Source organism: Anticarsia gemmatalis, chromosome 17 (assembly GCF_050436995.1).
Source record: "Anticarsia gemmatalis isolate Benzon Research Colony breed Stoneville strain chromosome 17, ilAntGemm2 primary, whole genome shotgun sequence".
Taxonomy (NCBI): Eukaryota; Metazoa; Arthropoda; class Insecta; order Lepidoptera; family Erebidae; genus Anticarsia; species Anticarsia gemmatalis.
Window position 1 is genome coordinate 4,027,617 of NC_134761.1, and position 14,524 is coordinate 4,042,140.

General features: G+C 34.6%; 3 protein-coding genes across 20 annotated transcripts in view; 2 read left to right on the plus strand and 1 right to left on the minus strand.

Moving 5' to 3' along the window:
- The window catches only part of Dhc98D (Dynein heavy chain at 89D), a 64,219-nt gene extending 60,318 nt beyond the window's left edge, over window positions 1–3,901 (plus strand). The window contains exons 88-91 of the mRNA XM_076125512.1: window positions 260–479; window positions 1,459–1,638; window positions 1,984–2,130; window positions 3,128–3,901. Of these exons, the coding sequence (XP_075981627.1) occupies window positions 260–479; window positions 1,459–1,638; window positions 1,984–2,130; window positions 3,128–3,274 (694 nt within the window). The 3' untranslated portion in view covers window positions 3,275–3,901. The remainder of the gene's footprint in view (window positions 1–259; window positions 480–1,458; window positions 1,639–1,983; window positions 2,131–3,127) is intronic.
- Window positions 3,902–3,903: 2 nt separating this feature from the next.
- On the minus strand, window positions 3,904–5,405 carry Ufsp1 (UFM1 specific peptidase 1). Its single transcript, XM_076125127.1, has 4 exons — window positions 5,252–5,405; window positions 4,980–5,150; window positions 4,586–4,795; window positions 3,904–4,246 (listed from the first exon to the last, which is right to left on the minus strand). The coding sequence occupies exons 1-4, from the start codon at window positions 5,372–5,374 to the stop codon at window positions 4,103–4,105; spliced, it is 648 nt and encodes a 215-aa protein (XP_075981242.1). The 5' UTR covers window positions 5,375–5,405; the 3' UTR covers window positions 3,904–4,102.
- A 1,490-nt stretch (window positions 5,406–6,895) lies between these two features.
- On the plus strand, window positions 6,896–13,742 carry LOC142979846 (uncharacterized). 18 transcript variants are annotated; one of them, XM_076125037.1, is made up of 16 exons: window positions 6,898–7,053; window positions 8,310–8,352; window positions 8,701–8,730; window positions 8,816–8,848; window positions 9,086–9,121; window positions 9,943–9,978; window positions 10,227–10,262; window positions 10,469–10,504; window positions 10,973–11,008; window positions 11,545–11,580; window positions 11,665–11,694; window positions 11,836–11,871; window positions 12,424–12,438; window positions 12,718–13,227; window positions 13,314–13,349; window positions 13,649–13,742. In XM_076125037.1, exons 1-14 carry the CDS (start codon window positions 7,039–7,041, stop codon window positions 12,825–12,827), a joined length of 528 nt encoding a protein of 175 aa, XP_075981152.1. In that variant the 5' UTR covers window positions 6,898–7,038; the 3' UTR covers window positions 12,828–13,227; window positions 13,314–13,349; window positions 13,649–13,742. The 18 variants fall into 18 exon arrangements, with proteins under 18 accessions (XP_075981166.1, XP_075981167.1, XP_075981158.1 ...); XM_076125043.1 differs by lacking the exon at window positions 11,545–11,580 and having other exon boundaries at window positions 6,897–7,053; XM_076125041.1 differs by lacking the exon at window positions 10,973–11,008 and having other exon boundaries at window positions 6,897–7,053.
- Window positions 13,743–14,524: the final 782 nt, after the last annotated feature.

Genomic DNA, 14,524 nt, shown 5'->3' on the forward strand with positions numbered 1-14,524 from the left:
TGCTTCGCAATTCGCGTGCTCAAAGGAATAAGCAACAGTACGAAATTCACGCGAGCGGAGCCGCACGGGTCAGCTAGTACATAAATAAGTGGTAGTATTACAATATGGTGTATGATTATTGTAAGGTTTATAATCTTACTAGTTTTACCTACATTGCTACTTGCAAATCTCTAAAGACTCAACTTAATGCTGAAAACCGATTTAGCATTAACGAGGGTTCAAAAATTAATTTTATATTATAATATTAATATTTTTTCAGATTCAATCGTCTAATAAAACGCATGGGCACAACATTATCAATGTTGCGCAAAGCTCTAGCGGGCGAGATCGGCATGGACGCGGTGCTGGACAACGTGTCGTACAGTCTGTTTAACGGACAACTGCCGCAGGTGTGGCGCGCGCTCGCACCCGCCACCTGCAAGGGACTCGGCGGCTGGATGGACCACTTTATCACTAGGACTAAACAGTACACTGATTGGGTAAGACATTTGTGATATTAAAATTACGGTTACGATAAAATTACTGGAAGGAATTTGAGGCGCCCGTACCTAGCCAGTTGCGCTCACCGGTCAGTAAACGATCTGTGGGTTAAGCAAACCTTGGCGCGGTCATTCCATAGATGGGTGACCGCATAGTGGTATTTGAACAGGGCGTCTCCGTGCTTCGGAAGGCACGTAAAAAGTCGGTCCCGGTTATTGTCAATTAAGATAACAGTCGTTAAGCCACGTCAAAGGCCTTTGGGCGGCTTGAACAACTTTGACACTAGGTTGACCACTAACCATAAGACAAGAAGAAGACTGGAAGGAAACTAATATTTGAGTCAAAATTGTAGTTTATCAGCTCTGATGGTCAAAATTCACAATAATACTGCTTCAGAATAGCGCTAGTTAGCTTCGAATACAAAATGTATATTCATTATATTTTTGACTAGCTGACCCGCGCAACTTCGCTTGCGTCACATAAGAGAGAATGGGGTCATAATTTCCCCCGTTTTTGTAACATTTTTTACTAGTACTCTGCTCCTATAGGTCGTAGCGTGATGATATATAGCCTTCCTCGATAAATGGATTATCTAACACTGAAAGTTTTTTTTCAAATCGGACCAGTAGTTCCTGAGATTAGTGCGTTCAAGCAAACAAACTAACTCTTCAGCTTTATAATATTAGTATAGATAGAAGAAACCAGTAGCTGAAAAATATTACCGAAATTGAGTATTGGAGTGGACATACCTGAACTATGGTAGACGTGAGTGCCAATGCTCGAGACTATAATGACACTCACCATTATCATATCCCCGAATTAATGGCTGTCGTAATTCAAAACACTAATTTCATATGGATACAGCTACTTCCTCACCTCCAAACAACGTGAGGCGGGGAACTGCGGACGCTGTGGACATTACGTAACCCTTATTTCTCGCCAACGTCATGTATTTAATGCATAGTATTATTTGTGCAGGCTACGATCGAGGAGCCGGTAGTGATCTGGCTGTCAGGGCTGCACATCCCGGAGTCGTACCTGATCGCGCACGTGCAGATCGCGTGCCGCCTGTACACGTGGCCGCTCGACCGCTCCACGCAGTTCACGCGCGTCACCAAGTGGCTCTCCGCTGATGAGATCGAAGAACGACCCGTCACAGTACGACTTTATTTAACTACATTATCTCACGATTTTTTAGAGATTACTTTGTGTTTGACCCAAAGTAAAAGTCTTCCACAAAGTTTGGTGGCAATTCTTAGTCCCGACCTGGCGATAGTACCTACTAAATCAATAAAAGACCCCCTTTATTATTACTATATCCCAGGAAATTTTTGAAGGTGGCCTCCTGGTTGAAAACCTTTGCTTGCGTGACTTAAAATCAATGACTTCTTACTAGCTTGTCCAGCTGTGCTGCTTCGGGCTCCTTTTTTGTAAAATTCATTGAGGAAGGCGCACAAAAAGTTTTTTCCAATCGAAAACGTAACTAATAATGCGCGTTTCCAGGGATGTTACGTGAGAGGGCTGTACCTGGAAGGTTGTCGGTGGGACGTTGAAGACGGTTGCTTGCGACGCTCGCATCCTAAAGTGCTAGTCACAGAGCTACCCATCATGTACATCATACCTATCGAGTTTCATAAACTGAAGCTACAGGTAAATACGTACTACAGCATATGCATATAGGTATGCATATAGGTATACGTATACGCACGTATACGCTATATGCATGCACTTACCTACCGAGCGATAGTCGCCCTAAGAAATGTAATACGCACATTATAATATACTATGTTTCAAAGTGCTATACGATTGTAAAATAGGAGGTGAAAACCATTAAATAACATCGCAGTCGATCTGAATAGCGTCAGAACATAAAAATATTATATAACGCGTCAGATGACTAGTCACAAATTCAGAATATCTATCTAAATTATAATCAAAGCAATGATACATTTCTTCAAATGACAAACTTACCTACGGAGTTGATGAAATCTCGTGAGACGCGCACGTTAAAGACCTTTGCACTGATAACCTATATTTAAAACTTATTCATGGTCAGAGTTTATCGCTACGACCACGGTGTTCGTGTGTAAATACAATAATAAATAGCTTGTTTATACGCTAAAAATATGATTAATTCGTTGAAATCGTTTGTGTTTTCAACTCCATAATATTTACAAAGATGATTATTGTATTTTGTTACTGTTTTAGTTCTTTGAACCATTTTATCTAGATTTACTTTATTTGACCACAATTTACGAATACGAGGTAATGTTTATTGAGAGATTCATGTATAAGGAAATTATATTTAAATGACTTTTACTTTAGAAAATTAATCAGATCGAAGCTTCATAATGTGTTTGGTAATGTCACGTATATAACAATATAGGTAGGTACCATATCTACATGACGGAATAAGGACCTCATTATTGTTTTACTCTTTTATACTGTCCCGCTGCTGGGCAAAGGTTTCTCGATTTTTTTCAACTGCTTGTCTACTCTGTATTTCCTATTCCTATTAATTAAAGGCAGTTTCGCATTTTAAGATGGTTATATATAATTTAGGTAAAAAAGGATGAGGTTAAAATGTTGCTAATCAAATTATGATCATAATAAAGGTAGCAAAGTAAATGTTTCCAATTCGTTTCAGAATACACTACGTACACCAGTGTATACGACGTCTCAACGACGCAACGCAATGGGCGTGGGTCTGGTGTTCGAGTCTGATTTGTGGACCGCTGAACACATCAGTCACTGGATCTTACAGGGCGTCTGTTTGACTCTAAACACAGACTAAATTAAAACTGGACAGAAACACAGTAAACCTGGACTGACTACAAGTCAAATACATACAAGATTCACGGAAAGACTTCTTATCGATAAGGACGCGCTTCCAGTTTGTCATGACGACGAGCAGTCGTACAATTTATAATTAATGTAATATTTACATACATACAAATAGGCTTTAGATTTATCGTCTCCTTAATTTTTTTGACTGACTTATGATTGTGAAGTTATGATTTATGCACAGCTAGACTAACAGGCATAGACAATATTAGTCTTACGACAAAATAAATCAACCGTTATGTGAAGTAGGCGCGTGTCCTTAATGATAAATCATTGACCTGACTGGAGAACAAACACAATTTCATCTAAATATTAGCTGAGGTCTATCTCACACTCAGTAGTTACTTGCCACATGCTTGTCGAAACGAGGAACTAATGATCGTTTCTAACAGACAGCCTGTCTTGGTAAAAATGTCCTTTCAAAAGAGGAGTATAAATGCAATGATTATGTCAAAAAAGTATATTCTGATTTTGACTACTTTTAGTATTATTCCTAGTCATTTATCACAGTATCATGTATTGAACTCATTTTAAGATTCTTACTTAGTTTTTAATATTTCAAATAAAGACTGATTAATTTAAATTGTTGTTTATTTTCGATGATGTCACAATTTTATAAAAATATATTATACAAGTGAACTTTGCTTTAACATTTGTGAAGGTTATTTATCAATAATTTGACCATGACCCACCTTTTCAAGTAGTTGTATATAAACTCAACATACAATGTCAATAATATATAGTATTTACATAATATAAGCTATCAATCAGGTTTTGTTCATTGTTTGGACTTTGCCTTCACTTGTGGTAGACATAGGTTGTAAAATGATGAGTTTAAAAAGTCTGATAGCTTTTGCCATTTGACCCAGCCTTTGTTGAACAGAAATTCTTTTGTGTTCTCCTTGCCAACATAGTGGGGATCCTGAAAGGTAAGAGATGAAGGATATATATATAAAAATGCAATTTGTATAATATATTGACAGAAATAATTATGTGATTGGCACCTCATGGTAAGGCCTTTTTTTCTACATTATTTAAAATTAATGACTTGGGACGTTTATCTATTTTATATGTTTAGATTAGACCATAAAATCAGGATTTGATTTTATTACTTGTAAATAAGGGTTTAATTTTTATTGAAAATTAAAGAGGCTTTACTTTTTATTTTTTACTAGTAAGTGTATTTAAAATATCTGTGGGCTGATTAATTGATGTAGACAATAAAAACTTATTTAACTGTTAGATCATCTTAGTAACTCACCACAATCAACAAGCTAGCATCTTTAGAGCCAACATGGACACCCATGATGCCTTTAGAAGCACAGTCCACATCGCCTCCCATCATCACAGGACTGCCGAACTTGTCAAAATGTTCCACCAGCTTCTCCACTATGCTGTTTAGTTCATCTCCTTTGTTTACATGGATTATCTTACATGGAATGTCAAAGAGCTTGTCTATGACTAGACAAACCTGGAAACCAAGCAAGAAAATTATGTTAGAAAATGTTATTATAGGTTCAATATTCTGTTAAATTCCTGGGTAGTTATTCAATAAATTGAGTATATCAATAAGTATTATAGGTAAGTTTAATTAGGGATGAATAAAATATATTAAAAGAGCAGTATTCTTACAAAATTAAGTGTTAAATTCTCACCTCAAAGCTACCAATCCATTGCCTGGAGCCAGAGAAGTTCTGAGGTTTATCTTCGAGCTTCACCGAAATGTCTTGTATTTCTCTTATGGAAGGAACTTGCACGTCGTTGTTTACATTAGTTCTCATCCAGGAGCATATTGTTTGTAGTGTTCGGTAACCGCAACCCCAACCCTAGAAAATACAAGTTTAGTTTTTGCCAAATTGCAACTTAACCTCAAAACTTATACTTTTAGAAAATTATTCAATACAGGAAGAATGTTGAAAAAGCTTACTCTGTCGTCAAAACCATCGCAGAGGTAGTGATAATATTCATAATTTCCAGATACAAGGTAAGTTCTGCCGGTCTCTTTTCTGGTCCCAGCTGTTTCGTGGATATTTGTCAACAAACTTGACATTTTCGATATTTAGTGTTGCTACAGTGATACGTATGTAATACCAGAAAAAAAAATCTATCATTTTTTCACATAATTTAAAAACTAACGTAAAAGCAACCATAATATTATTATATAATTTACCTAACATAAATGAATATTTTGAATTATTATTATTAGGATCACTAAAGTTCAAGGCCATGTAGCTGAAAACTGAAAACAGCTGATTTCAAGGTCAATGGTTAAACCGTTCGCCTTTTGCTCAAAAAGCTAAGTAATAATCGAGCGCTGCAAGTCTTCAAAGAACTATCAATTACTGCACTCCAGGTATATGCCTGCTAATCGTCAGAGTAACAACGTCCGCGCGTCCGTGCCAAATTAAGCCAATGACCTTAAAATGAACTTACGTTACCGCAATGTTTGTTTGATCCATTGTTGAGTAGTATTTCCGTGAATTATTATCAATAGCTATTCATTTATTTGTAAATACAATAGCAAAAAATGCTGCAAATACGCCCTCACTTACTAGACAGATTTAATCATTGTTCTCGTATTTAGGGGAACTACCTACCTGCTAATAACATCGATAGGTAAACAACAAATATAACGGTTCTGGTTTTGTAACGAAGCGTAGACTGACCCAGTTCAAAGTATTATTTCTACATTTGCCTGTTTTGTTCCTGAAGGATAGGCTGCCACCGGCGCTCATAGCCAGTTGCGGTCGCCGGTTACTAAACGAGCAGTGGGTTAAGCAATCCTTGGCAAATATGAACTGAACGTTTCCGTGCTTCGGAGGGCACGTACGAAGTTGATTGGTTGTTGTCTACTAAGATAAGTCGTTAAACCACGTCGAAGGCCCTTCGGGCGGCTTGAACAACTTTGACACTAGGTTGACCACTATATGTATAATGAATCATAGTCATAACATTAATTTCAAAATATAAGCGCCTAGGTAGATACCTACCTACATGCGTAGGTGTGTACCTATCTAATGTTGACATAAAATTATCATTAATAGCTGTTGTCGACTTGTATTATTAAACGCGCGTTTCAAAAAATGCTATATACCAATAGTCTCGCGAATTTATAAAATAAATAACCGTGTAGGTAGGTATTCCACGAAAACCTGTTCCATTGCGTGTATGCTTTTGTAAATAAAATGGTATTTTTTTTAAACACAAAGCTTATTGTATAACAAAAGTTGTAGACAATTTTATCGTCTTTCATTATATAGCAAACACTTTTTCTCTACGATGAACCGTTTTAAAGATAATAGTGAAAAACTTAAAAATGGGAACTCTAACCCCCTCCCCTAACTCCGGCGCCCCCCCGTTAGTATGTTTACACTCTAAACATCCTGAACCAATTTCTGAAGAAATTGCTTAGAATCTCGCTCAAAAACAAATAACCCAATTTAATTGCAGTAAAAAAACAACGACACAAGAAAACAGTGTTACAAGTGATTTAGCAATAGACATAACAGTTTAACAACAACGAAATTATCAGAATTGCTAGCGGAAAACACATTGAATTTACTTCAAAGATGTTTAGATAGGTTACAATATTTGGACAGGTCGGCAGGTTATCGTCACCTCGCAACTCGTATATAAGACTGGGAACTCTAAATATTCGTACAATCACCATTGAGTTTTGTTGTTATACAGTCACCTGTGATAATTTAATCTAAGATGAAGGCGTTTTTGGTGAGTCAAAAATATCTATTAGCCTTTACCTAGAAGCGAGATTAATAAACGTCTTGGTGATAAATAAAAATATATATTGTGTAATTGCGTCAGCCACTATGGCAGCCTCCAGTACCAAAATAAAATGCCTTTATCAGTTTCAATCAATACACTTTTGTGTTAAAAAATATAGATTTAAAGACCCATTGTGAGAATTGTGCAATGAAGCCATTTCCCAGATAAACTAAATTATAAGAAGAAAAACATAAACTAGAGAAAGTTTATTTTTCAGAAATGTCTAATACTGGAGAAAGTAGAGATTAGTACCTACCTATTAAATACTTGTGAACTCTTTATATGTAGGATGATCAAACTCAAACAATCATAATGAATGTTAGTAAAACAAGGTTTTTTTCTTCAATGCTAGAAATCTGCATAAGTTTTCTTCAAAAGTTCAAATTACTTGAATCTTATACCTTATTCCCCATTGATATTAAACGTTTGCTTACTTATACCTACTTACTTACCGAAGCGAAAGTAGGTACTAGCTAATTTTATATCCGGAATTAAGTAAACATATTGCTTGTATCTTATACATCGTGAATTAGGTATTCACGTAAGCTTTAAATTCATAAGGATGCTAAATAATAATGAAACAATCATCTTGCTTCCTTAACCCACTTTCGTTACATTTACCCCGACTGAAAGGTATATAAACAAATAATACTCAACTCACAATAAAATCAAAATTACTTAAATTGTTTAAACAACAAAACACACAAGCCCGGAGACGAGTATATTTGTTTAGTATTAAGAAACTAGTCGGCACAATACAAGTCCTTGACTCGGACCCATTTGTTGTTTTTGTCAATATATGAATATTAACATAAGCTATTATGATAATGTTTGTCTGGAACTTAACACATAGGTACCTACCATTAATTTAAACAGCGCTCTATTATTAAAGAATATGAATATCAATTTTTGAACAGCAATTTAATTTATCATTAAAAAGAGCCAGTTCTTGAAATTTAAGTTATTATAATTTAAGATATCTGCTGATTTCCAAAAGCTAAGTATTTGTCATATAAAAGGAAGTTTAAATATAAATAAGAGACATTCAATGTTAGATTAATCTTATCGCGAAGATAACAAGAATCAATATTCATATTTGTGCGTCAGATATCCGATTTAATTCATCTGAGTAGTGTCCTGTATATTATTGAAAGTATTGTCTTCAAACAACTCCAACAATGAAGATATTCTTCGTTTCCCAGGTCTTCGCGCTGGCGGTCCTCGCCATCGCGTCTGCTGACAGAGGTAAGTACCTACATGTGTATTTTTAACTCTAGATCAGTGGTTCCCAACCAGTGGGCCGCGTGGTGGTCCCGGACTAAAAAAAGGTTGGGAACCCCTGCTCTAGATTGATAGATCCCATTCTCACTGTAGTGCTGGTTGTGAAGAATGACAATATAAATATATTTGTTATAGTAGTTAAATTAAATTAGATTAAATGTAAGTAACTGGGATAAAAGAACAATTATTTGAACTATGTTTTTGCACAATAACACAAAATGCAAAGAACACATTGCAAGCTTTCTTAAAGCACTTCAAAACATTTTGAAGCACCAATTTCTTCTATTATTTATTAAGAAATATTGTTTGCAGTTAAGGTAGTGGACAAGAACTACCTCGGAGGTAAGCACAATAAGCGCACATATATTATTTATTAGCACATTATTATTGATTGCTTCTTATTAACGACACAAACTGTTATTTACAGTGCACGTTGTGAACAACCCTAATCACCACGGAGGTAAGCATTGCACTAAACACCTTATTTGTCTCTACAAAATACATAGGTGGTAAAAACTTTTGCTTAATTTTTATGGTTAGTCATTAGAAAATGTTCGCACTTAAGCGTTTTTCATGGGGTGCGAGTTGACATACCAACATAGTAGGCTATTCTAGTTCACCGCTGTGTTATTTCTCTCTTACTAAGCTTTAAACACATAGGCGTACTGCTTAATTAGCGCTTCGTTTTTGTTTACAGTTCATGTTGTGGACAATAACCCCGGAAGTCATGGAGGTAAACATGAACTCGCTTTATTATTACAAAAAATGACAGTTTCACTGGTACTCTGCTCTTATTGGTCGTAGCGTGATGATATATAGCCTATAGCCTTCCGTGATAAATGGGCTATCTAACACTGAAATATTTTTTCAAATCGGACCATAGTCCGCTCAAAACTATACTATACCGCTCATACTAAACCAATTTCTGAAGAAATTACCTAGGATCCCTCTCACGCACTCTACACTTACTTTTTTGAGTGGACTACCAGTAGTTCCCGAGATTAGCGCGTTCAAACAAACAAACATACAATCAAACAAACAAACTCCTCAGCTTTATAATATTATTTAGTACTAGCTGACCCGCGCAACTTCGCTTGCGTCACTTAAGAGAATGAGTCAAAATTTTTTCCCGTTTTTGTAACATTTTTCGTTGCTACTCCGCTCCTAATGACTGTAGCGTGATGTTATATAGCCAATAGCCATCCTCGATAACTTGGCTATCTTACACTGAAAGAATTTTTCAAATCGGACCAGTAGTTCCTGAGATTAGCGCGTTCAAACAAACAAACAAACAAACTCTTTAGCTTCATAATATTAGTATAGATGTGACGCAAGCGAAGTTGCGCGGGTCAGCTAGTAATTTATATTCATAACTAACCAACGATAGTTCCCGGTAGAAAACATGCATAGCAAAATGTGGAGTGAACAACGATAAACCTCGTTAAGACTCAAATAACATTATAATTGTCATCAAGTACAATAATTACATAGTAAATAATACAAAAGCTTCATATATTATCTCCAACAATATTAATTTTTTATTTTTGTTTTCAGTACACGTAGTTGACAACAACTCCGGTGTAGACCCAGGTGAGGTCTCATTATAACCACAAAAATACTTAAAAGTAGAAGTAAAACTTCTAAAAATAATTTAAGATCATGAATAGTTTCGGTTCAGCTGTTATCGAGTTATAGTAAGACAAAACAGCAGTTTCTATCGATATACGAGTATCTTAAATTTGATTTTAGTACAATCAATGTACAAAGCTATATCTGATTTACATAGTGTAAAAGATGGTGGTAAAAAAAATATATTTATTTTATGCTCTTTGTTACAGTACACGTGGTTGACAACAACTCCGGCGTAGACCCAGGTGAGGCAACTTTATAATCATGTTAATGATTAAGCCGAGGAATAAAATCTTCTACAAATAATTTACAACCATGAGTCAATTTGGTATAGCTGTTCTGGGATATAGTAAGACATAACAGCAGTTTATTTTTATATACGAGCTCGTATGTTAAATGCTATTTTACTACAAATAGTGTTTAAAGCTATAAGTACTGCTGTTTGTTGCAGTTCATGTGGTTGACAACAACTCTGGCGTAGACCCAGGTAAATAGTTAAAACTAGGAATAAAAAAATACTTACTTTAAAACTATGAGTCAATTCGGTCCAACTGTTCTTAGGTTATAGAAAGAAAGAACAGTAATTTATTTTGCGTACGAGTATAATAATATATATTACATTTGAGTTTAGTGTATTTAATGTTAAACTGCATTTTGGTGCAGTGGTTAACGTGGTCACCTCGCCGCAATAACCTTAGCGCTGCGCGTGACGGGTTCGAATCCCACCCGGGAGAAATATTTGTGTGATTAGCACGAGTATTTGTTCTGAATGTATTATGTATGTATTAATTATCAATAATTTGGTTACCATAGTACAAGATTTGTTTAGTTTGGAATCAAATGACCGTATGTGAGTTGTCCCGAAAATATTAATTTGGTATTTTATTCATGAAAACTGAGTAACATTACAAAAAAAATCGTGTAAATAATGTTTATTTCATTATCGTTGTTTCAGTTCATGTCGTTGACAACAACTCTGGCGTAGATCCAGGTATAGCAACATTTTTATTATACGTACTTAGTAATTAAAAAAGTAAATAATATACGTGAAGTGATTAATGTGATTACTGCGATGCGTTATTAACAAAATGGTCGCTTATTTTAATTCAAGTACTAACAAATACTATGGCCGTACAGGTGTCGCATGATTCTTTAAACTATAGAACTTGGAAACTTTTATTCCACCAAATCGGTCTTACCCACGGAATAGGGAGACAACATATTACGTGGTGCTGCCGTTCTAAAGTAACAGCAAAGTTCCGAAGACTCCGTAAAGATTCTAATTCATACAAATATATGAAGTTATGAAAGGCTTATAAAGAGTTTTGTTTCTTTCACTCCTTAGCGAAATGAAAAAGAGAAAACATATTTTAGTAGCTTTTAACTAAAATAGGTTTATAGAGTGTTTATGAATAAGAGGGTAAATACCTACTAAGATAATATTTCAAAATGTACTACAATAAAGACAAAGCTCGTATACATTTCCTCTAACGAAACTAATGTCATATCAATATAATTTGTTAACAGTCCATGTGGTTGACAACAATTCTGGAGTAGACCCAGGTAAAATAACATTTTGATATGTTCATTGCTAAAAGTGTAATATTTAGTGCGACGCGTTACTAATAAAATGTTTGTTTATTGCAGTTCACGTTGTAGACAACAACAACTATGGAGGTAAGTTATTAAAATAATATAATTAAATATTTGTTCTTGTAATATAATAATTTTAAGACTAAAGCACGTAATCATTTTATAACTAATTACGTACACTAATGTAAGTAGATATACATGTATCATTTTTTTTTTCTCTTTCAGTACACGTTGTCGACAACAACCCGAATCAAGGTGGATGTAAGTACCAACACAGATAATTACTATTTAAGTATATGTAGCGTGTAAGCAACAGTTTTCTTTGAATTTTCCTTAAGGAATATATTTTATCGAAAAATATGACGTATTATCACACCGTACACATAATCTGTATGGGGTATGAAAAGGAGGAAGGCGACAAAACCGAATATCTATACTAATATTATAAAGCTGAAGAGTTTGTTTGTTTGTTTGAAGCGCTAATGTCAGGAACTACTGGTCCGATTTGGAAAATTCTTTGATTTCAGTGTTAGATAGCCCATTTATCGAGGAAGGCTATAGGCTATATATCATCACGCTACGACCAATAGGGGCAGAGTCCCAGAAAAAAATGTTACAAAAACGGGGAAAAATTTCATCCATTCTCTCTTATGTGACGCAAGCGAAGTTGCGCGGGTGAGCTAGTTTAAATATATAGCGTGTAAGCAAGTTAGTAGTTCCTGAGATTAGCGCGTTCAAACAAACAAACAAACAAACTCTTCAGCTTTATAATATTAGTATAGATGTCTAACTGCGTATTTTCTTTTGTTTCAGTTGTGATCAACAACCGTGAGTACTCACTATCATAGATCTATATCTGCTTCCTACTCAATCTGAACATTAGATAAATCTATTGAATTTATCTCCCGATGACATCTACCTATCTTTCAAGAACTTTCTCCAGATAAAAAATAAAACGTCATCACTTTTAAGACGCATCTATAGAATTTGGCAATTCATTTTTATACTTAGAAAAAAAAAATATTGATAAGGAATAAAAATTATATTATTATGATCTAGGTGTGTTATAGAGTATTTTTAATGAATGTCTCTTATTGTATGTCACAGCTGATCCATTCTTCAACCGGCCAAGACCAGACGGTAAGCAAATTCTTCTTTTCATTACACAAATAATTATGACTGATAATTCATTGAACGTAGGTTTACTCGTACATTAACTATAAGCGTCACTAAACTTCGAGTAGATAAAACAACTTTGTAATCAACAAACTACAAAAAACTGTTCACACGAATAATTTGTCGATAATTATAATTAGTTTGTCGATAAAAAAACGTAATATGATGTTCATAGGAACATTTTATCCATTAAATGATCTAAAAATATTTGTAATGCTTTTGGATACCTACACATGCAAGCGTAGTCGCGGTAGAAGCCAGTAGGTTATAATTCTACATTACTCAAGTCTCATACCTACCCAGAACTTTTAAACTGTGATATGATGGGTCAAAGTAAATTAATTACATTACTATACTGTAATGTCTACTATGTCGCTAAACTCATTAATTTTATTTTCTTATTTTTTTCATGTTTTCCACTCGGTGATGTTAAAACAGTTGGTAAGGATCCTTCAGAATTTTTAAGTAATTTTATATTGTAAATACTTGCAGAACGATTCACTTATTGAACATTACTTTCTTTGCAGGACCCACTTTCGCAAATCCACCCTACCCCTACAAACGTGAGTATAAAACTCAAAAAACTACTAAATTGATGCCGTAATACCTAAATTTTCAAATATTTTCGTTAAATGTACTTTACCTACCTAAATATTTTAAAATGCCACCCTATTCATATCTTGGATGAGATATGCTACATTGTAAGCTTCTTGACCGAAAGTTATTTTATCAAACATGAAAAAGATATGTTATGCATAATTATATGCCTACGTGATTGTATATATTGTTTCTTATTCTAGCTAGCTTAGATGAAAAATATTACTGGTGGGCTAATAATTAACAATACTGTTATTTGTTTCAGAGCAACACAACCCCTACGCTCGCGGCGGTTAGAGGACTTTCAGCGAAACTATCAGTCAAATAAATAGTATGAAATAAAGTTAGTTTAAGAATAAGCCTTGTATTTATTAATATTTTACCAGTAATATGGGGCTGTTCCGTACGGCGTACACGTATACCTTATAAGCCATAAGTTCTGTGGAATATAGGTAATAAATGAAGCACACACGGTTTAACCCTACCAACAATGAAATATTAATGATGCATAATAAAATAATAAGGAAGGCTATTAAAAAATCATACCTAAATATTTGATTCTTAATTAAAATTTTAAAAACATCTTATTCCAAACCAAGCTTATCTTGTACCAGACAGCTTATATACTTTTTAATATATAACGTTTATTTCGGCTAGGTGACCACGTTAACCTCTGCGCCAAGACCTGTAATACGTTATTATAAAACGTATTATATATTAATGTGTAAGTTTTTATTAATGTACACTTCCTCAATCGCTTTGATAATGTTATTAGGCACTGCTATAATTACACAAAAAAGTTGTTTACAATTACATAGAACGCACTTGGATAACACAATGAAACTTAGCGTGAAAATTACCGGTACAGTAATTTGATTGTTATTGCAAAGCAAAAAACGACGTTTTTGTGTCCTGTATACTAAAATACATACATAATATCACGCTTTTTTACCCAAAGGTGTAGGCAGAAGAAATACACCCATCCCATATAATAGAGGGCGAGCCTATTGTCATATACCAGGCACGTAAACAAACTCTGGACTACTATTGAGAATAAGCTAAAACAAAGTAGAAAATTACCTATAGCATTTTGTCCAACCCGGGAATCGAAAACGGAACCTTGAGGTCAGCGGTCGAATAC